Source organism: Clarias gariepinus, chromosome 11 (genome assembly GCF_024256425.1).
Source record: "Clarias gariepinus isolate MV-2021 ecotype Netherlands chromosome 11, CGAR_prim_01v2, whole genome shotgun sequence".
NCBI classification, from domain to species: Eukaryota; Metazoa; Chordata; class Actinopteri; order Siluriformes; family Clariidae; genus Clarias; species Clarias gariepinus.
The window spans coordinates 2448530-2471801 of NC_071110.1; the positions used below are offsets into that span (position 1 = coordinate 2448530).

Consider the following 23272-nt stretch of genomic DNA (forward strand, 5'->3'; position numbering starts at 1 on the left):
GATCTTGGGTGCTGCAGCAGGACAATGACCCAAAACACACCAGCAAATCCACCTCTGAATGGCTGAAGAAAAACAAAATGAAGACTTTGGAGTGGCCTAGTCAAAGTCCTGACCTGAATCCTATTGAGATGTTGTGGCATGACCCTAAAAAGGTGGTTCATGCTAGAAAACCTTTAAATGAAGCTGAATTACAACAATTCTGCAAAGATGAGTGGGCCAAAATTCCTCCAGAGTGCTGTAAAAGACTCGTTGCAAGTTATTGCAAACGCTTGATTGCAGTTATTGCTGCTAAGGGTTGCTGCAACCAGTTATTAGGTTCAGGGGCAATTACTTTTTCACACAGGGCCATTTAGGTTTGGAGTTTTTTTTCTCCCTAAATAATAAAAACCATCATTTAAAAACTGCATTTTGTGTTTACTTGTGTTATCTTTGACTAATAGTTAAATGTGTTTGATGATCAGAAACATTTTGTGTGACAAACATGCACAAGAATAAGAAATCAGGAAGGGGGCAAATAGTTTTTCACACCACTGTATGGCACTAAATCTTGCACAAAATGCAAAATGCAAAAAAAAAAAAACACTAAAAATGTAAACTTGCTTCGCTTGGCTTTCCACTGATGCAAACAAGTTGTATGTGCAACTTTGCTGGAGTTCAGTTCAGTTTGTTTTTATCCGCTTGTATGCCCAAAATGCTTTGTATGCTAGGGCAAATTTCTTGCAAAATTAGCAAAAAAGCAGAAATTCTTAAGGCTGTTCATTTTCTTAAGGCTGTTCATTTTCTTAAGACTGTTCATTTTCGTAAGGCTGTTCATTTTCAGAGGTAATACTGTATTAGTTAATTATTTCCCACAACGTGTTCTAGAAAACATTTGCCAGAATTAGTGTATCAAGCACAGACTTGATCCTATGCACCTGGCTAATGCGACATAGAGCAGGTGATTATTCCCCTCAAGCCGCATCTAATTCCTCTGCTCCTCGGGCCTATATGGTTCTTTGCTCTCCACAAACAAGGGGGTGCTGAAGTGACGCCATCCATTCAGCACTGCGGCAGATGATGAGTCAGGTTTTTTATTTATTATGTAGGCTGCTGTCCTGCCATCACAATGTTTCATGTTTAAAGAACTGAAAATAATAAATCTCTGTCTCTGTGTCATTTTCTATAGGACGGTCCACCTGACCGCCCACTCCAACAGGATAACAGGATTTGATGTCAGCTCAGACAGGAAGCACTTGTCTACTGTGTCCTTAGACTTCACTCTGAAGGTTAGAATTGCTCAGATTTAAAGTTTCTTGTATAGCGTAAACATATGTATGTATATATATATATATATATATATATATATATATATATATATATATATATATATATATATAACTTATGTGTAGGTGTGGTCCTCACGTACGGGGAAGCAGGAGGCATCTCTGGAGAACCCCTGCCCTCTAAACTGTGTGAACTTTGACCCTGAGGGAAGTCTGGTGGCGGTGGGTTGCTGGGACGGAGCAGTGCGAGTGTGGGACTGGATCAAACAGGAGAACTGCATGGTAAGAAGGAAACAGGAAGTGAAGTAATGATTTTGGATATTGGAGTCCTGTTTATCAACGACATGTTACTCTCTCTCACTCTACTCTATCTTTCTATCTATCTTCTCACTTATATTCTATCCCTTTATTCTGCATAAAAGTTCCTTCTGTTTGTTTTTATCTCTTTTTTTATTCTCCTTTTTCCCCTAATATCACTTTTTTCTTATGCCATATCACCCGTTTCTCTTCTTTTCCTTCTTTTAATCTTTTTGTACCCTTTAATTCTGTTTATCACTTTCATTCATTCTCTTTATATCTTTCTATCTCATAATCGGTTTCACTTTCTCGCTCTTTTGTCTGCATATTTTCTTTTCCATTTGCTGTTGTTCTTGATCTGTACTGTTTTCTTCTCTTTTTTACCACCTCTATATCCTGTTCTCACCTTTTCACTTTTTTCCCTCCCCTACAGACTCTGTCAGGCCACCAGTGCTCAGTACGCAGTGTGTCATTCTCTCCGTCCTCCTCTCTCTCTCTCCTCTGTTCGGGGGCATTGGATAGAGAGATGAGGTTGTGGTCGGTTCCCGGCGCATCCTGTGTGTGGCGCCTTCATGCTCACCACAGCTCCACAGAGGCGCTTCACTTCCTCGGTGATGGAGATTCACTGCTCAGCGCTGGACATGATGGCATGGCAAGGACACACACATACACACACACCTCACCTGCTGGCATACACACAAACATACACACACACACATATAGAAAGGTTTTATAATTTTTTAATAAAATATATATTTTATAATCATATATATTTTATCAATTATATATGTTTGTGTGTATGTGTGTTAGGTCCAGCTGTGGTCTGGAGGTCTTGGGCGCTCAGTTTCCATGTTGGGGGAAGAAAAGGTATTTTAGGTCTTAATGAGTGAAAATACTCAGTGTCCAGGAGCAAGATGAGCTCAGAGTCTCCTGTCTGTCTCCCTGTCTGTCTCTCTTTCTGTCTCCCTGTCTGTCTCTCTGTCTGTCTCCCTGTCTGTCTGTTTTTGTCATTTATATGCTTGTTAGTTTGTTGATGGGCTGTATGGTGGTGTAGTCGGCATTGTCGCCAGGGTCCGTGTTCAATGCCTGGCTAATTCTGCCTCTGTGTGCATGGAGTTTGCAATTGAAATTGCCTGTAGTGTGTGAGTGTGTGTATGTGTGTGCCCTGCGATGAATTGGCACCCCTGTCCAGTGTGTACCACGTCTTGTGCCCTATGTCTCCTGGGATAGGCTCCAGGCCTCCCGCGACCCTGAATACAGGATTAAGCATAATAGACAGTGAGTGATTGAGAGTGAGTGAGTCTGTTGATGTTTTTTAGGAGGTGGTCATAATGATAATGATCATAAGGATGATGAAGAACTTCTCCATTACAGAAGCTGTTGAAATCCTCAGAGGCCAGACAGGAGGTGGTGTCTGAAGCTGCTGCTCTCTGTGTGGCTGTGAACGGTCACTATGTCGCTGTGGGTTATCATGGAAATGGGCTTAAAATCTACAACGGAGACTCGGGTACAATTAAACGTCATCCGTAAACTATCCTAGTGTTTTATATAAGTGAATTATTTACACTTGAAACATTTTTGTCTGTCAAGCTGTAACCTATTCATATAAAGCTACAAGGCTTCGGTTTATTTTATAGATGAGTTTTAATTGATTGTAGTAGATTTGATGTATTTATTTAGGACGTGTGTGTTGTAGGGAGCTGTGTGTGGTCCACTGAGGACCTGCGTGTGTCTATGCTGTGTGTGCTCTGGCTGAAGACTGCAGCAGATGATCTCTTGCTTTCTGGAGGGTTAGATCAGCGCCTGCGTCTGTGGAGGAAGCGGAGAGGACACAAGGACACAATAACTCTTGCAGGAGTCTTTGGTGTCCAGAAGGGTGCTGTTCTCGCTCTGAACCAGAACATTACTTATGTAGCCTCCGCGTCGGGTCAGTACGACAAACTGTCTCAAAGCTGTTATAGCTGCTATGACTAATGTGTCACAATATTAAATGTAACTGTAAATTGTAATTTTTTACACTTTGTGTTGTTGTTTTTACTTCAAGGTAATTTTATTACATCACTCTTGTTAAAGCTCACTGGTTTTAATCCTGTGTTTGACCACTCAGATGACTTTACCATCGCATTGTGGTTGAAGAGGGATTTGACTTCTGACCCCTGGGCTGAACCAAGAGCAGTATGTGTCCTGAGGGGTCACAGTGGAGGGGTCACATGTTTGGCCTTCAGTCCAAAAGGAGATCAGCTGCTTTCAGGAGGAAAAGACACGGTACACAAAACACCAACCAGAACACACTGATTTTCTGTAAGAACACACAAAAATTTTATTCATAAGGTGATTATCATGTAATGGGTGCGACCCTTTTTGCATGGGCGGCACCATAAAGCACAGACACGAGGTGAGGTCTTATGGGGAAAAGGGTAATTTAAGGAAAATTGAAAAGGAAAGGGTTAAAGGAGGGACGATAGAAAGATAGGGAAGGAATGATCTGTGGGCGGTGCTCCGCTGGCATGCAGGCACAGCTTGGTGAGCGGTGGCATCGGACAGAATGGCAGCATGGGCCCACATGAACAGCATTTCCTGCACAGTTCGCTTGTGCTGGCTCTGCTTTTAGGGGATGGGCCATCTACCTAGTAAGCTTTGGAGTGAGCAAGGAGCGATATTAGATTTGGGCGCTGCCCATCACAGGCGCACGCAGTGACAATTAGTAGGCTTTGTTGAAAATGTGTTTCCACCCAGGAGTTGATTAGTTTCCTATAACAGCACATGTCCAAGTGTTTTCCCACTTTTGCCAACAATTGTTATGTTTATTAAAGAATGTCATTATATATATTTTTTCGCTATATAAAGCTCTCTTTGCAAGACATGGTTCTTAGTGGGATGTCTCTAATAGCAAGCATGACATTCTGACCTATGCGGTACTTTAGAACTTTAAAGCAGAGGTGACCAGCGTGAGAGAGCATCTGGCTTGGTGTTTTTTAACCCTGGCTGATAGAAGAGGATGAAACTAAATCTTGAGAAAAATAATGACCATCTGGCTTGACAAGCATTTAGCCTCTTGCCAGTTGGTAAACACTTAAGGTTCCTGTGGCTGGTCCAAACCAGGAACGGGATCTCAGCCCCTTCCAGCCAGTCCCTCCAGTCCTCCAAGGCCAACTTAATAGCTAGAAGTTCTGGGTCACCAATATTGTAATTTATTTCTGCTAGGGATAGGTTATGTGTAAAACACAAACAGGTATGCAGTTTGTTGTCCTGGGATGGGATGGGGATCGTGAGGATAGGAGCGGATGTGAACCTTCTCTTGAGATATGTGAATGCCTTTTCTTTTTGTCTTTTCCAATGAAAGTGGGTTTTGATGGAGGTCAGAAATATTCCTGAGAGGTACTTCTTAATGAAGACAGTGATGAAAGATTGCAAAGACCAGGAAGTTCTGGAGATCTCATTTTAAGGCTGGGGTCAGCCATTTAGTGATGATTACGACTGGATGAGGAATGTCGTGGATGTCTTGTGAAAGTTGCACATCCAAGCCTTGGCATGCAAATTACTTTCAAGAAGTCTTCGGAGAACCTAACAAACATTAAGACAATACTCCTCCAGGCTGTGAGAAGAGATAAGGATGTGGTCCAGATGGACCCCGGAGGAGCTGAAAAAGCTGTTGCCACGAGTGAAAAGTAGCTAGAGGTTCTTCAGTCATTTTATTCAGCCCTAAATAATTAATACAGAGAGAAAGGGATCCATCTGGTTGGCAGAAACCCTTAAAGCTAGTGAGGAGGTTTGATGTGTAATAGATTGTAGTGAACTCCCATCGAGGGCTTGGGCTATCCTTCAGCATGTGTATGTTTTTTCCTGCAGTAAAAACATTCTTGTTGAATTCAACAGCATTACTTTTCCTCTGAAGAGATGCATGTTCTGTCCAGCTGCATGGGCTCTTCTTGATTGTTCTGATGTTGAGGAGGAGGCAAGTGTGTTCTCTTGGGGGATGTCTTTATTGCCTGCCATTTTAAATGTAGGCACAAATCAACCGGACCAATTAAGTCTATGAGTCTGTAAAGGGTCTTTAAAAGGTCCATGAGTTCGTGAAGGGTCTTTAAAGGTCCATGTGTCTGTAAAGGTACTTAAAACTGGTCTTGTAATGTCAGACAAGGGCGGTCATTCCAACCACTTAAATCTGCTAGGATCTGAAACTTGATAACGTAATCGTAGGTTGAACGAGGTCCTTGGGTCTCGTCTTAGCACCTTGGTCTACACCTCCCTATCAAAACAGGATTAGTTGGAAACCCTCTTCCTTGAAGAATAGAGAATTCCTTGAAGCTGGTGCAGCAAGAGTCATGAGCATCCCAAGGTGAGGTGCTCCACTTCGTGGCCCTTCCCGTTAGGTGAAGTGAAGACAGGGAATACTAGGAGAGAAGGAGCAACATGTGCCCAGCTCCCCCATGCATTGGTTTTGCCAGTAGGACTCCTGTTGGAGGTGTTTGCACCAGGTGCAAGTGCTTCTTGAAGTTGTTGCAATTGGGCTGTGATGTCAGCAAATGCCTGCTGTGTCATGTGGAGCTTTTGCTGATGTGCTCCAAGGAATAGCGCCTTGGTTTTTTAAGGCCGATCATCTGGTCAAACTCTGTCAGGGAGAGAGAGGAAATATAGGAGGCATGGGAGATCAGATCAAAAAAAGCATGACAATGTGGGAACATTCAAGGAGTGCTTCAAGGAGGTGACTTGGCCAAAAATGGGGTCATGTGAGGCTAGAGTGGTGCACTGGTAGAATGAATAGAATGTTTTAAGTGCTAGCATTCTTTTATGTTGCACATTTTATCATATATTTAACAGTGCTGTGTTTGTGTCAGGCTCTGAATGTGTGGAATATAAACTCCTCGCCTCCGTCTCTCTCCTGCGCTTTACCGCACTGTCATGGAGACTGGATCACCGGATGCGCTTGGACTCCTTCTGCCGTGGTGAGTGTGTGAGGAGTTACAGATATTTCTTGTGAAATTTAACAATTGTACAACACAAATGTACTGTACATTGAGCTCCAGACGTATTGGCACCTTTTACAAAATTACTCTATGTAAATCATAACATACAGAGTGCACTTTATTATTGATTATAATGCATTTAACCCATGGATAAGCAGCTACTAAACAGTGTATTTATAAAGTGGTGTGTGGTTAAGCTTTACAGTGCATTCAGAAAGTATTCACAGTGCATCACTTTTTCCACATTTTGTTATGTCACAGCCTTATTCTAAAATAGATTAAATTCATTTTTTTCTTAGAATTCTACACACAACACCCCATAATGACAATGTGAAAACAGTTTACTTAAGATTTTTGCAAATTGATTAGAAATTTAAAAATTGAGTATAGTATTCACAGCCTTTGCCATGACGCTCAAAATTGAGCTCAGGCGTGTCCTATTTCTCCGATTATCCTTGAGATGTTTCTGCAGCTTAATTGGAGTCCACTTGTGGTAAATTCAGTTGATTTGACATGATTTGGAAAGACACACACCTGTCTATATAAGGACCCACAGTTGACAGTTCATGTCAGAGCACAAACCAAGCATGAAGTCAAAGGAATTGTCTGTAGACCTCCGAGACAGGATTGTCTCCAGGCACAAATCTGGGGAAGGTTACAGAAAAATTTCTGCTGCTTTGAAGGTCCCAATGAGCACAGTGGCCTCCATCACCCGTAAGTGGAAGAAGTTCGAAACCACCAGGACTCTTCCTAGAGCCGGCCGGCCATCTAAACTGAGCGATCGGGGAAGAAGGGCCTTAGTCAGGGAGGTGACCAAGAACCTGATGGTCACTCTGTCAGAGCTCCAGAGGTGGACCTTCCAGAAGGACAACAATGTCTGCAGCAATCCACCAATCAGGCCTACTGTATATAGTAGAGTAGCCAGAAGGAAGCCACACCTTAGTAATAGGCACATGGCAGACCTCCTGGAGTTTGCCAAAAGGCACATGAAGGACTCTTAGACCACGAGAAACGAATGGTTATGACTATAACCTCTGTTCCCTGAAGGAGAGGAACGAGGTACAACACATATATATATGGGATATCACGCCCTCTCGTGTCCTGGCTGAAGCCACCTTTATTCACGCCGTAAAGGCAGGCAAACCTGTGGTGACGTAGGTGTAGCCCCGCCTACACCTATAAACCATCGTCGCCACGGTTGACCCTCAGTTCGATAGCCGCTCTTCGCCGAGCGTAACTATGAGGCGGGGCAGCAATGTGTTGTACCTCGTTCCTCTCCTTCAGGGAACAGAGGTTATAGTCATAACCATTCGTTCCCTTTCAGTCGATTCACTCGGTACAACACATATAGTATGGGACATATATTCACGCCCCGCCGAGTATCTATCAAAGTTAGTCACAAGAACCCTGACAGCTACTCTACTGCATTATGGACCCCGCAGAGAGGACACAATGAGCCACCGAGGGGGCCGTTATATCAAGTCGGTAGAACCGGACAAAAGTGTGTGGTGAGGACCAACTGGCTGCCGCGCAAATCTCGCCCACAGACATTCCTTTGAACAGAGCCCATGATGTTGCCATAGCTCTCGTTGAATGTGCTTTCACACCCAGAGGCAATGGGACACTCTTGCTACTATAAGCTAGTGTAATAGCCTCCACAATCCAATGGGAAAGCCGCTGTTTAGACAGCGCTTTACCCTTTACTGGACTGGCAAAGCAGATAAACAGTTGATCACATAAGCGGATATCTACTGTACGGTCCATGTACACTCGTAGTGCACGTACGGGGCACAAATTATGCAATTTTCTCTGCTCATCAGAAGCAAAAGGAGGAGGAAAAAAAAAGCTATAAAGGTCAAAGACCATAGAGCTATAATCAGTGGAGACGACCTTCGGTACATAGGCCGCGTTCGGCCGTAGAGTAACCTTTAACCCATTAGCAGCAAACTGCGTACAGGATGGATGCACGGACAAAGCGTGGAGATCGCCCACTCGTTTAGCAGATGCTAAAGCAAGAAGAAGTGCCGTCTTATATGAAAGAATTTTCATATCTATAGACTCAACTGGCTCAAAAGGAGGACCACAGAGGGCCTCAAGCACTAACAATAAATCCCAAGACGGAACACTGGACCTCGTAGTGGGTCGCAGACGTCGCACTCCCTTCAAAAACCGTACTGCCAGCGGATGAGCCCCTGGTGACACTCCGTCAAAACCAACATGACAGGCTGATATAGCCGCCAAGTACACTTTAATAGTAGAGAAGGAAAGGCCTTTCTCTAATAGTTGTTGTAGAAAAGACAAAATCTCCACCATGGAGCACTGAAATGGAAGAACATTATGTTCTTGACACCATTGCTCAAATGCTCGCCACTTGTAAGCATATAAACCTCTAGTAGACGAGGCCCGAGCACTTTGGATTGTCCCAATCACATTCGGGGGAAGCCCTTTTGCTAACAAATTAGACCTTTCAACAGGTAAGCGTGCAAGTTCCACAGCTCGGGACGCGGGTGCACTACCTCTCCCCCTGCCTGAGACAGAAGGTCCCTGAGGAGAGGAAGTTTCCATGGTTCTGCTGCTAGCAGGCTGACTATCTCTGCGTACCACAACTTCGCCGGCCAATGAGGTGCCACCAGGATTAGTGACAGGCCCTGCTGACGTACCCTCTCTGTGACAGGCAGAATCAGTTCTACCGGAGGGAAAGCATACAATAGAGCTGGGGGCCATGAGTGTGCCAGCGCATCGATCCCCAGTGGGGCATTGCGATCCGTTATGGAGAAGAATAGTGGGCAGTGAGCATTTTCTTTGGATGCAAAAAGATCCACTGCTGCCCTGCCGAAGCGCTCCCAGATCTGAGCTACCACCCATGGGTGTAATCTCCATTCCCTCACAAGCGGGCCCCCTCTGGATAGAAGGTCCGCCCCCAAATTCAGGTGCCCTGGAATGTGAGTGGCCCTGAGTGACAGAAGATGAACACTGGACCATAGCAATAGAGAATGAGATAGTTTCAGCAGGGGAAGTGAACGAGTCCCCCCTTGTCTGTTTATATACGACACCACTGTTGTATTGTCTGTCCTGATCAGAACATGATGGCCTGTTAAAGCCAGACGAAAATGTCTCAGGGCTAAGAACACTGCTAACAGCTCCAAATAGTTGATGTGAAGCCTGCGTTGTTTCTGTGACCACGCCCCCCTGATCGCGGAGCCGTCGCACAGAGCGCCCCAGCCGCTGAGGGAGGCATCTGTTGACACCACTTTGCGAAACGATACCCTGCCTATCGGAGAGCCCTGACGTAATAGCCTGGGTTCCCTCCAGGGCAGAAGGGCTGACATGCATGACGGTGTCACCGTCAGCCTCCTGTTGAGGTGGCGCGCCGCACATAGGCGGTGAGAGCGCACCCAGCGCTGAAACGCACGCATGTTCAACAGCCCGAGAGGCACCACAGTGATCATAGACGCCATCATTCCCATTAGTTGTAAAAACACCCGGAAACGAAGTTTGTGTTGCAACTGAAACAGAGCAAGGCAGCGCTGAAACGCGGCTATTCTGTGCTCTGAGAGACGTGCTCGGCTGGTAACGGAGCATATCTCCAGACCCAGGAATGAACACTGTTGACTCGGAGTCAGTGAGCTTTTCTGCATATTTACTGAGAACCCTAAAGTCTGAATGTGAGACAGAACTAGTGCTGTCTGTTTCTCTGCCTGCTCGCTTGAGCTCGCTATCAGTGCCCAGACGTCTAAATAGGCTAATATGCGAATGCCTTTCTCCCGAAGAGGAGACAGCGCCGCCTCGGCGCACTTCGTGAACGTTCGGGGAGCTAGTGACAGGCCGAACGGCAGCACTAGGTACTCGTAGGCCACGCCCTCGAATGCAAACCTCAGAAACTTTCTGTGGCGCGGAAAGATCGCTATACTGTAGTCGGTATCCCATAGCGACTGTGTTTTGCACCCATGTCGAGACTGCGCATGCGCGCCACTCGAGAACGTGGGACGCCAACCGGCCCGCATTGGTTTCTGAAAGGGGTCTGCTGCCCCCTGGCGTTTCGCCAGAGTGCAGCCTCATCGATGGCACTGGGCTTTTTTGTTTTGCAACATTGTAAACAGGAAAATTCTTTATTGGTTTTAATAATGTAACATTCACGTGATTTACAAAATGCACCATTTTTGGGGCAATCACACTGCAAACATCGAGGGTACTTGCTGTAAGTCCCTGAGAACTTTTTTACACGCCCCACTGGGGTTCATAACTCGAACATAAGCACTTGTGTGTGAGGGGGGGGGGGGGGATTGTGCTTGGGAGACTGTGTTAGGGAAGTGCAGCGCCGTTTGGGACTGATTTCCTGAACATAACGTAGCGGCCTCTTGGGCGGCATTGAGAGAGGAGAAACAGTGTCTCCCTGCTGCCAGAGCTCCTCTCTCTTTAAAATCTGAGCTAGGAGGAGTGAGGATTCTTCCTCCTAGTCGCTGAATCCTTTCGGACGCCCGGTGGGGGGCCCATACCCCAGGCCGACTGCCGTGGGTTTTGCCTGGGAGGCTGTTGTTTTGCCTGGGAGGCTGTTGTTTCACCGGTCGAGAGCTCGAGCTAGCTGCCGGCAGTGGTCTCTTATGAGGTGGTCGCGGAGTGTTCATACTTCGAGCCTGTTTGGGCTTCACCTCTCGTCGCGGAATAATGTCTCGCAACGCTTCGGCCTGTTTCCTTCTGAAGTCAAACTTTGCCTGAATGGCATCGAGTGACTGGCCGAACAAACCCTCAGCAGACAGCGGTTCGTCCAAGTAGACAGCCCTGTCTCTATCAGGAATGTCAGAGAGCGTGAGCCATAAATGCCTCTGTGCTACCACTGCGCTCGCCATCCCTCTCCCGAGGGAAAGAGCCGCACAACGAGACATGCGCAAAATGTAGTCTGTCGCTGTCCTGACCTCGTTAAGCAGCGCACAGAACGGGCTCTCCTGAGGCACCAGTGAGCCGAGCTCTGCCAAACACATTGCCTGATATGTTTGAAGCAGCGTAGCGGAGTTGAGCGCACGAGCAGTGCCCGCTTGAGCGCGGTAAATCTTCTCCAGCTGGGCAGAGGAGAATCTACAATGTTTAGACGGTTTTTGAGCCGGCTGCGGGAAGGGCCACTCCACCTCCAGCTTCTCGGCCGCTCGGCGGTAGAGAGCAAAAAATGAAGTGTCGTCCCGAGCGGTTAACGCAGTAGCAGCGGAGCTCTGAGCAGGCGGCACAATTTCATGCTCGTCCTCCGACAAGCCATGTATCTCTAGGCCGATGTCGAGCATGTCATCATCCTCGAAAGCATGCTGCTCGGTGCCTGGCTGCTGGCCAGCGCTGTAGGAGAGCCCACGGTCCTCCGAACCCTCGAGATACTCCATCTGGTCCGCCCAGCTAGGTGCGGGGACTTCTGACGGAAATTCCTCGTCAGCAGACACAGGCGAAGCTGGGACTGCTGATTCGGAAAGGAGGGGGTCCTGCTGAGCGACTGTATTTCTCCCCAGGGTCCTTTCCACGAACGTGACCCGTCTTTCCAGCGTTGAACGCCGGAGCTGGCGACAAAGCTCACATGACTCTGGCTCAGCTAGAGCTCTCCTAGCATGGGGAATCCCCAGACAGACGGGGCACGCTTCGTGCTGGTCCTTTTCGTGCAAGGAGAAACCGCACTCCTGAGGACAGGGGCGAACAGCGGACCACTTCTTAACTACATTAGCTTGCATGCTCATCTTAGCTAGCGCTGTTAGCACAGCTAAACAGAAGCCAACTAACTGAGAGTCGCTAATGTTCTGACTGTCAGAGAACTTAAAAGTCAGCGCCCCGCGGGTAGACGACTCACCAAAATGAGGCTGTTGTCGCTAACGCCAACAAGAGCAGTTAAGCTGATTTTAAGCGCAGTCTTTCAACGTAAAACGTAGAGTTTACTAGCAGCACCTAGAAAACTTCTACGGAAAAGGTGTTCACAGCGAGGTGAAGAGCGTAAGAACTGAGGGTCAACCGTGGCGACGATGGTTTATAGGTGTAGGCGGGGCTACACCTACGTCACCACAGGTTTGCCTGCCTTTATGGCGTGAATAAAGGTGGCTTCAGCCAGGACACGAGAGGGCGTGATATCCCATACTATATGTGTTGTACCGAGTGAATCGACTGAAAGGGAACAAAATTTTCATGTCTGATGAGATTCTCTGGCGACTCTACCATATAGGCCTGATTGGTTGGATTGCTGTGTGTGTAGGTGTGTGCCTTTCCAAATCATGTCCAATCAACTGAATTTACCACAGGTGGACTTCAATTAAGCTGCAGAAACATCTCAAGGATGATCAGGGGAAACAGGATGATCAGGGGAAACAGGATGTGTCTGAGCTCAATTTTACAAAGGCTGTGAATACCTATGTACTTGTGCTTTCTCATTTTTTTATTTTTAATATTTTTTGCAAAATTCTCAAGTAGACTTTTTTCATGTTGTCATTATGGAGTGTTGTGTGTAGAATTCTGAGAAAAAAATGAATTTAATCCATTTTAGAATAAGGCTGTGACATAACAAAATGTGGAAAAAGTGATGCGCTGTGAATACTTTCCCGGATGCACTGGAGAAGATAAACCATATTAATAAATTTTAACGTATCTGTAGATGAGCTGCTCCAATGACTGCAGGCTTAAACTGTGGGACATTCAGACAGGAAGTTGCATCAGAGAGGTCTCGACTGCATCCTCTGTGGGCTCGCTGTGCTGCTGGGTGAGTCCATGGGTGTGTTCCTGACAGTAATAACTAAAACAAGGTCACTGAACTGTCCATCTGTCTATCATTCTTATGTGTCTATCTTTCTGTATATTTTCTAATGTCCTGCATATGTCCCTGTCTTTTAGACTCTATCTATCTATCTATCTATCTATTTATCTATCTATCTATCTATCTATCTATCTATCTATCTATCTATCTATCTATCTAATTGTCTGCCTGTATGTCTGTCTGTTTTTGTCTCTGCCTGTCTATCTTTTTCTACTAGTTACTATATATATTTAAATATTGTATTTTTATGTGGGTGTAATTATGTACTGTGTGTGTGTGTGTGTGTGTGTGTGTGTGTGTGTGTGTCGGCTGCAGGAGGACTATGTGATGTTGGGTTCTGCTGATGGACTGCTGACAGTGTGGAAATCTAATCTTGGAGTAATTGCTGAAATCAAAGCTCATCTTTCCCGCATCCACCACACCACTATCATACCTAAACCAGGTTACTCTCACACACACACACACACATTATATATAGTTATACTTACATAAATATATGAACAAAAATCAGATAACCAGTATCAACACACAGACTCACACTTTTGTAAGACACACACGATGTCTCACTTTGCCATTACTTGCTAATTTTCTGCAGCACATCTTCCCATTTACAGCCACTCGGCCACGCCCACTGCTGCCATCGTCTCATATCCGCATCAAAAATATAACTGGAATATAACACAAAATTATCATTTATTAGTTTCTTGAATATATTCACAGGACTGGTGAAGAATCCCGAGGACGTCCTGATCGCTACAGCATCTGATGATGGATCTGTAAAGCTCTGGCAACCGCTACAGGTAGAAACCATCTCAGATACTGAATTAAACCTGGTCATGAAACAATATCACTAAACTGTTACGTTATCACGGTGGAACCTTTGGGCTACTGTGTAGGACAACTTTCACATTAAAAATGTTTGCTCGTTTAGCAAAACGCTCGCAAACCAGGTTACTCACAGTCCGAGGTTCCACTGTATTTCTATAGTAACAGCTCATAAACACATTTAAAATGTGTGTAATCATTAATATGGTAAAGGGACATTTATTTAACGTTATTTCCTATGTAGAGTTTGTGCAGCTGTCTCATAATTCCTCTCTGTCTGTAGGTTGAGCACCGCAGCACTCTGCTTGGTCACAGTGGAGGTGTTCGTGCTTTAGCGAGCGGCTCTGGTCCACACTTCCTCACTGTGTCTGACGATCGCAGTCTCAGAGCCTGGAGCGTTAATACAGGTGTGCAGTCTGATCATCATCACCCTTATGTATTTATTTGTGTCTCTGTTTCTATTGGTTTAATATTAAAACATTTACACACTCATTTCTGTTTTAATAATGTGAAAAAACCCAAAGTTACATCTTTACCTCTGGGTGTACACTGGAAACTCCTTTCAGAATGCTTAAACACGTTAATACTTGTGTGTGTGTGTGTGTGTGTGTAGGCCTGCCCCCCAGAACGATGGAGAGTGTGAGTGCGATGTGTTTCCTGGAGCTGCAGGATGTCCTGGTGTGTGCTTTCAGCTCCGGCAGACTGGAGATGTGGCAGCAGCTCAAACTCCTTTACTCCAATAAGGTGAGTTTAACAAAGCGGCGTGTTTATGATTATCCTCACGTACCAAACTACACACGTCACATCGTCACATAGTCATGTGCCAAAGTGGATTTTCGAACTGCTTTATTTAGATCATTAAAATCACCATCATGTAGGTCACACCTCTGAGGCTAAAATATTTTATCTGGAGTATTATAAGTTAAGTGTCTGAGTCAAGGCTTTTTTAACAAACCAATGCTTTTATACTTAAACACTCACTTTATGCTTCAGGGAATAGAAACTGCAGACTGAAGAAGCAGACCAATACATTTATATTTACATTTGGGCATTTGGCAGACGCTCTTATCCAGATCTTATACATCTCATTATACATCTGATAAGTTGAGGGTTAAGGGCCTTGCTCAAGGGCCCAACAGTGGCAATTTGGTGGTTGTGGGGTTTGAACCTGGGATCTTCCGAACCGTAGTCCAATGCCTTAACCACTGAGCTACCCCTGGCCCAATAGTCAGACTGATGTTAATAGACAGACAGACAGATGCGATACATATATCAGTTCGTGCCTGTTAATCAATGTGTCTATATGTCTGATGTTTTTTGTTAATTCTCTTTGTATAGTATGTGGATATGCATAAAAAGGTGTGTGTGTGTGTGTGTGTGTGTAGTTGAGCGATAGCCGTATCACTGCATTATGCAGTTTGCCAGATGAGCGGTTAGCGGTGGGTTGCACTGATACGTCGGTGAACGTGTGGAAGCTGGAGAGAGACTCACAGCAGTGTATCACTGGGTAATCACACACACACACACACACACACACACACAGAGTTATAACACAGCAAGCATGGTAAGTAAAGGTGCGATTAAGTTATATACTATAATAAATCATTGATAACTAGAGTTTAAAAGGCTCGAGGATCATTCCCTGCTGTAACTGTGTGTTCTAAAAGTGCAGTTGCATAACAGGAAATGTGTTTTAGTTTATATACTGTATAGTCTATATACACTTTATTGTGGTTACCAGCTGACTTGGGTACAAAACTGTTTATTGTAATTTCAGTCCTAAAACTATTCGAGCGATTGCACTCACAAGCATCATGAAAAAGTGAAATGGTTTGTGCCAAACGCAGTACTTGGAAACATCAGTGGATCGGCCCCCAGTAATCAGATGTATCTATAATCAGACCATATGAGACATTCTCAGCAGCAGTTGTTTTTTAATTTAATTTATTGACAAATGTAAAAGATAATGACTATTTTTATTTTTATTGTAAATTTTACTGTTTTCCTTTTTTTTATTCCAGTCTTTCTAAAGTTCACTCGTACAATCTGAAGAGCAATGCGTTGTTCCTGCACTACAGCACCACTCTGCTGGCAGTGCGTGTGGGCGTCAACATTGTCGACATCTTTCCAAATGCACGAGGGAAACACCGAAGTACTCGAAGTTGGGAGTAAGCCAGATCTCTCTTTCTCTCTCTCTCTCACACACACACACACACACACAGACATTTTGAACCACTGCATAGTCCCTAAATTAAAACTATTTGCAGTGTAATAGATTTTACTTTAAGACTGCATTAAGACTGGTTAAATTACTGGGCTGCATCAAGCACCGGAAACAATTAAGTAGACTTAAAATTACTGAAACTGGGTTAAGAAGAGTCCAATGCATTATTAAACCCCGTAAGGACTGAGCTGAATCTTCAACTTTGTGAAAGACATGTGGTCAAAAAGATCACGAATGGAGGTAAGTTAAACGTGGTAAGATGCATGGTAACATACTGACCTTAGAAATCACAGCTTTGTTTAATAGTAAGTAAGAAAGTAAATGTGATGAAAACTCAAAGGATCGGGACTGAACTGCTGTGTGTCCATAAGAAAACCACTTGTTAGTGAGACTCCACTAGTGTCCACAGTACAGGCCTCTGGAGACAGTGTTATAATCCGGGGTTGCTTCAGTTGCTCAGGTCTAGACTCAGCAACGTTATGTACAATAAGACAATAAAATGAAGTCAGCTGATGACCTGAATGTACTGAATGACCTGGTTATTACATCCATGGAGCTTTTCTTCCCTGATGGAACAGGCATATTCCAGGATTAATGTTGTGAAGTTGTGGTTCAGGGAGCATGAGGAATCATTTTCACACATGAATTTAAAGCTAAAGGCAGCCAATTTTTTTTATTTGGGGGGGGCCAGGCAGTTGCACTGATATACAATTTTTTTTTTAAATGTGTGTATTTTTTCCTGACTCAGTAACGCAGGTATGGAAAAAAAAAAAAAAAAAAAAAAAAAAAAAAAAAATATATATATATATATATATATATATATATATAATATAATATTTAGCCTAATTATTGTGCTCTTTAGCCTCTTGGTTTTTTACCTTAAAATAATAATTATTGCGTTCTTGGAGTTTCCTTAGACGACCCGCCTAACTAGTGGACCAAAATAGAACTTTATAAAACGTCATATTGCACTCAGACATGCAATTTTTATCCCTAGTTTTGAGAGTGATTGTTTTTCTCACACTGAATTGTGTTCATCTCAGTTTTCATTTTGATGACCACGTGTTGTGTATTGAGGGAAACGGCGAAGACGGCATGTGGCTGGTGGTGGAAAAGGATGACATTCCTGTACTGGCATACTTGGTGAGTTTAGACACACATGCGTGCACACACACACACACACACACACACACACACACACACACACACGTACAGAATATGACTTGTAATACTCATACAGTGACTTGCAAAAGTATTCATACCTTTTAAAAAATTTCCACATTTTCTCACATTACAACTACAAATATAAATGTATTTTATTTGGATTTTAGGTGAAAGACAAACACAAAGTAGGACATAATTATGAAATGGAAGGAAAATAATATATGATTTTTTTAAATAAACATTTTTACTTTTTACAAATAAATATCTGAAAAGTGTGGTGTCCAGATTTTTGCCCATTCTTCTGTGCAGAATAACACAAGCTCAATTGGATTTAGGTCTGGATTTTGACTGGGCCATTCTAACACCTGAATATGCCTTGATCTACAAACCCGATTCCAAAAAGTTGGGACACTGTACAAATTGTGAATAAAAACAGAATGCAATGATGTGAAAGTTTCAAATTTAAATATTTTATTTCGAATACAACATAGATGACATATCAAATGTTTAAACTAAGAAAATGTATAATTTTAAGGAAAAAATAAGTTGATTTTAAATTTCATGGCATCAACACATCTCAAAAAAGTTGGGACAAGGCCATGTTTACCACTGTCTGGAATCCAAACTTCTTTTTATAACAGGCTGCAAACATGATGTTGTAATTGATGCAGTACTGTATGTGGTCTGGCGTTTTCATGTTGGAAAATGCAAGGCCTTCCCTGGAAGAGACGACGTCTGGATGAGAGCATATGTCGTTCTAGAACTTGGATATACCTTTCAGCATTGATGGTGCCTTTCCAGATGTGTAAGCTGCCCATGCCACACGCACTCATGCAGCCCCGTACCATCAGAGATGCAGGCTTCTGAACTGAGCGCTGGTAACAACTTGGGTTTGCCTTGTCCTCTTTAGTCTGGATGACATGGCGTCCCAGTTTCTCAAAAAGAACTTTAAATTTTGATTCGTCTGACCACAGAAGAGTTTTCCACTTTTCCACAGTCCATTTTAAATAAGCCTTGGCCCAGAGAAAACACCTGCACTTCTGGATCATGTTTAAATGTGTTTTTTTTTTTATTAAAAAAAAATTTACCTATAGAGTTTTAGCCGGCAATGGCGAATGGCACGGTGGATTGTGTTCACCGACAATGTTTTCTGGAAGTATCCCTGAGCCCATGTTGTAATTTCCATTACAGTAGCATTCCCTTATGTGATGTAGTGCCGTCTAAGGGCCCGAAGATCACGGGCATAACTGTGCTTTGAAGTTCTCCACAACTTCCCTGACTTGTCTGGCCTGTGTTCCTTGGGCTTCATAATGCTGTTTGTTCACTAATCGTCTCTCAAAAACCTCTGAGAAAAAAACCTATCTACTAATTGGGTGACTTCTAAATTCTGCAAACCATTCATCATTTTACTTCCACTACATAATTCTGTGCCGCTTTGTGTTGGTCTTTCACATAAAATCCCAATAAAATACATTTACGTTTGTAGTTGTAACATGACAAAATGTTGAAACATTTAAGGGGTATAAAACATTTGCAAGGTACTACAGTATAAGCATATGACTCCTAATTCTGGTTCTCATTCAAGATTAAGACTTATTTATCATTGTATTTGCAGCATCCTCGTTACAAAGGAAAAAAAGGGGAACAAGGAAGAAAAAGAAAAAGAAAAGGAAAACAAAAAAGAAAAGAAGCTGAAGGGGGGCTGTTGTTGGAAGCAAATGTAAGCCTGAAATCAGGTATCGATCAGACGCAGACGGAGGAGGGGAAGAAAGACCATCATCATCAGGAGGAGGAGGAAGAAATGCAGGAGGGAGAGGAGGAGCAAGATCATCATCATAAGGATAAAGACACGGAGGATGAATCGGGGAAGGAGCAAAACCATGATCATCAGGAGGAGGAGGAAATGCAAGAGGAGGAGGAGGAGCAAGAACATCATCAGAAGGAGGAGGAGGAAGAAATGCAGGAGGGAGAGGAGGAGCAAGATCATCATCATAAGGATAAAGACACGGAGGATGAATCGGGGAAGGAGCAAAACCATGATCATCAGGAGGAGGAAGAAATGCATGAGGAGGAGGAGCAAAATCATCATCAGGAGGAGGGGGAAGAAAGGCAGGAGGTAGAGGAAGAGCAAGACTCTCGTCAGGTGGAGGAAGACCATCATCCAGAAGAGGAAGACGATCATCAGGAGGGGGAAGAAATGCAAGAGGACGAGGAGGAGGACGAGCAAGATCCTCATAAGGAGGAGGAGAAACGTAAAAACAGGAAGTACAGGATCACGGCTGCTGCTTTACATGAAGGTGTGTTAACTTCACACACTTTAGAGCAGCCATAAGGTTATTTTTGTTTAAAAGTTATTTTAATCATTTTTTATGTAATTTGTGAACACACACACACACACACACACACACACACAGATTGCTTAGGTGAATGCATCAGTTTGTGATTTATTTTTATTAACATTTCCATGCTGTTAGTTCATTGATAAATAAATAAATGTAAGTAAATAAAGAAATAAAACAATACTTTATTAATCTAGTAAAATATACACCGCATTACAATGAAACCTTGGATTGCGAGTAACACTTTTTAAAAAGATTTTTAATACATTTTGACTAGGTAAACGAACATGTCTTGGTTCGCGAGTACCGAGTATCATGTATCACACTGGTATAATCAACATCCATGCGCGTGTACTGTTTACTATAACACTGTGACCACGTGTGCGTGCATAAAACATATTTTAGTTTGTGTGTGAAGGTGCATGATTTTAAGTACTTAGGGTCAACGGTCCAGAGCAAAAAAAAACAAACAACCATTTACATATTTGTCAGAGGCTCTTATCCAGAGCGACTTACATTTTTATCTCATTATACATGAGGGTTAAGGGCTGCGCTCAAGGGCCCAACAGTGGCAACTTGGTGGTTGTGGGGTTTAAACCTGGGATCTTCCGAACCGTAGTCCAATGCCTTAACCACTAAGCTACCTCTGGCCAATTAGAGAGAGAGAGCAAAAACTTTAAGAGTGGACAAATCAAAAGTCTGATATGTTCTTAGAAAGAATTAATGAACCGGTGAACTCAGCAACATCCATAGGTCAGGAAGAGCACAAAAGACAACTAAAAGTGATGATCACAGAATTATTTCTTTGGTATAAAAAAAAAACCTCATTCACAACATCTAGCCAAGTCAAGAACACTCTGCTGGTAATTGATGATGTGACTGCAGATAAAAGTATCAGGGTGAATTCTGAAATGTATAAAGCTCTACCCTCTACTCAGATTCCCAACAAACATAGTGAAAGCACCCCAAGGGTCAAAAATGGAATGGAATGGTGTAAAAGAGCAGAGTCATTCACCTGACCTCAACCGACTTGAGCATACTTTTTAGATACTTTACTGAAGACAGAAATGAAGGAAGAAAGACTGACAAACAAACAGTACCTGAATGGCCTGGCAAAGAATCTCAATGGAGCAAAATGCATATGGTAATGTCCATGGGTTCCAGACTTCAGGCGGTCATTGGCTACAAAGCTTTTGCTTTCAAGTATACATTTTAATTCAATTTTAGTGGTAGAGCACATTGAACAATTGACATGGTCACAACGCAGCTTTACCAGAATAAAAATCCTAGATACAGTATAAATTATTATTATTTTTTTATCTCTATTGAGAAAGTCAGAGGTAAGGTAACTGATCAGAAACAAACAAGAACATCACTGCAGAGTGAAAGGAACTAAAGATCCTGTTGCCAAGGCAGGAAGGACCCTTTAAACATTTTAAATATTATAAACAAAATAAACAGGTGAAAGATGCAGCCGTTGGTGAGTCACATGCGGAGCTCAAACCATGGCAGAGTAAAGTTAACTTTATTATCATACTGCTTATTGAAATGATGAAGAGAACATTTTTACTGCAACATCAGACTTTGGTATGTGAAAAATATACCAATGTTCTACAATGTGCAAACACGTTGTAGAAACTTTATTAATAAACAAACATTTTAAGTGAAATGAATAATGTGCGTGTGTGTGTGTGTGTGTGTGTATTAAGGTCAGGGTTTGTCTTGCACCCTACCTTTATTCCACCATGAACACACACTCGTTGTGTCAGTACACACACAATGACACATTCTCTGTATTTTATTGTTTTATCCACAGATCTGGTTGTATGTGGAAATTCAAAGGGTCACATGTGGTTTAATGAGACGCCGACCCTGAGCTCCTGGACTCCGAGGAGACGTGTGAGTCTGACGCTCATCTACGTTGAGAACCTTTTCATATTTTAGCCTTTCTTTAAAGTTTTATTTAACAAACAGCTTCATTTACTTTTAATCATTTAACACACTCCCTGCTGCTGTTTTAGGAGTTAATATTTATGATATTTATAAAACACCTACGATGGAGACTCTTTTATTTAATAAAAAGTTGTGATTTACACTACTGTCAGAGCTGCAGGTTTAGATTTAAATCATCGTTGTCTGATGAATAAGTGGACTGTGGTGTAAATATAGAGAGTGGAGGAGTTTAAAGTTCCTAAATCTACACTGAAGTAAATGTGATGTGAATGCTGCAGGTGCACAGTGACAGGATCAGTGTGCTGCGTCTGACGGAGAGCATCATCATCTCAGCCTCGTACGACAGGACCATCAAACTGTGGGACAGGAAGACTAAGAAACAGGTGTGTGTGTGTGTGTGTGTGTGTGTGTGTGTGTGTGTATCTGTGGTATAGTAATGTGATAGTAATTGTTTAGTGTGTGCTTAATCTCTCTCTCTCTCTCCCAGCTTGGCCTGTTTGTGTGTGACGCTCCAGTCGAGGTTCTGCAGGTGAACCCGAATGACCCGAGTCAGATCGTGTGTGGAGACGCACTGGGGCAAATCTACTTCCTGTCCTGGAAGGGCTAATTAACATCCTCACACTGCACACACCATCAGTTTAACACTCAACATGCTCTGATTTTGTCACTTTATCACTTTGTACAAGTGCAATTTGGTACAAAACAGAAATGTTTACACACTACACACTTGCACTTAACTTTATGTTGTGCTTACTTTTATGCACTTACCTAGATGTAGTATATGTGAGGGGACAAATAAATTAAAGACCAGGGAAAGAAGCGTTTGTTTGTGAATGTTAGAGAATTTTAAAGGTGTTTTCTTTTAAGATTGTAACTGCAAAATAAAATTTACTTAAGGCCTTCACGTTTAAAAATAATAATAATAAATTGGGATTAAAGATTTAAACTGATGTTGACTTGTGACAAAATTATTTAATCCAATTCAGTTTAAAAGTATTTGTGAAAGAATTAAAAAAGTTTAACCCTTTGTGCATGTATGGATTTGTTAAGGCTGATTTTCTGTTTGATTTTCATGGTTTATCAGGGTTCATAGAGATCTGTTTGTTTAAATCTAGAGATCGGGCTGCTTTAAGTCTGGAGATTTCTTTCACTTTGGTTAATAAAATTCTTCCTTGAAGGTATAGATCTCTCTGAAGCCAAAAATGGAATTGTTTTCTGTACTTTGCCTGTAATCGGGTTTGAAAAAATAAAAGAGCATCTGCTGTCATGATTGTTTGTTTATAAGTGTTTGAATCTTTATCCAGTGATATTAGAAATAAATGGAACATTACAGCTCTTTAGTGAAAGGAGCTCACATTTACTGAAAGCCCAGCGGCACTGGAGAATGTTTCGATTGTATTAACAGCATCTGAGACCCAAGAGGCATCCTTTAAGAATGAGGTGATATCATCAGCCAGCTCAAAAATAAC

The 23272-nt window shown here is 42.9% G+C and overlaps 1 protein-coding gene across 2 annotated transcripts in view; it reads left to right on the forward strand.

Annotated features, from left to right (window-relative positions):
• The window catches only part of LOC128532963 (telomerase protein component 1-like), a 59044-nt gene extending 35970 nt beyond the window's left edge, over positions 1 to 23074 (forward strand). For both annotated transcript variants that reach the window (XM_053507119.1, XM_053507120.1), the window contains exons 37-56: positions 1166 to 1265; positions 1389 to 1544; positions 1993 to 2211; positions 2370 to 2426; positions 2934 to 3066; positions 3256 to 3486; positions 3667 to 3824; positions 6398 to 6505; positions 13140 to 13244; positions 13614 to 13740; positions 14019 to 14098; positions 14407 to 14530; positions 14737 to 14867; positions 15509 to 15630; positions 16145 to 16291; positions 17391 to 17490; positions 19127 to 19808; positions 21667 to 21749; positions 22082 to 22186; positions 22291 to 23074. In XM_053507119.1, coding sequence (XP_053363094.1) covers positions 1166 to 1265; positions 1389 to 1544; positions 1993 to 2211; positions 2370 to 2426; positions 2934 to 3066; positions 3256 to 3486; positions 3667 to 3824; positions 6398 to 6505; positions 13140 to 13244; positions 13614 to 13740; positions 14019 to 14098; positions 14407 to 14530; positions 14737 to 14867; positions 15509 to 15630; positions 16145 to 16291; positions 17391 to 17490; positions 19127 to 19808; positions 21667 to 21749; positions 22082 to 22186; positions 22291 to 22410 — 3088 coding nt within the window. In that variant the 3' untranslated portion in view covers positions 22411 to 23074. The remainder of the gene's footprint in view (positions 1 to 1165; positions 1266 to 1388; positions 1545 to 1992; positions 2212 to 2369; positions 2427 to 2933; positions 3067 to 3255; positions 3487 to 3666; positions 3825 to 6397; positions 6506 to 13139; positions 13245 to 13613; positions 13741 to 14018; positions 14099 to 14406; positions 14531 to 14736; positions 14868 to 15508; positions 15631 to 16144; positions 16292 to 17390; positions 17491 to 19126; positions 19809 to 21666; positions 21750 to 22081; positions 22187 to 22290) is intronic.
• The last annotated feature ends 198 nt before the right edge of the window (positions 23075 to 23272 follow it).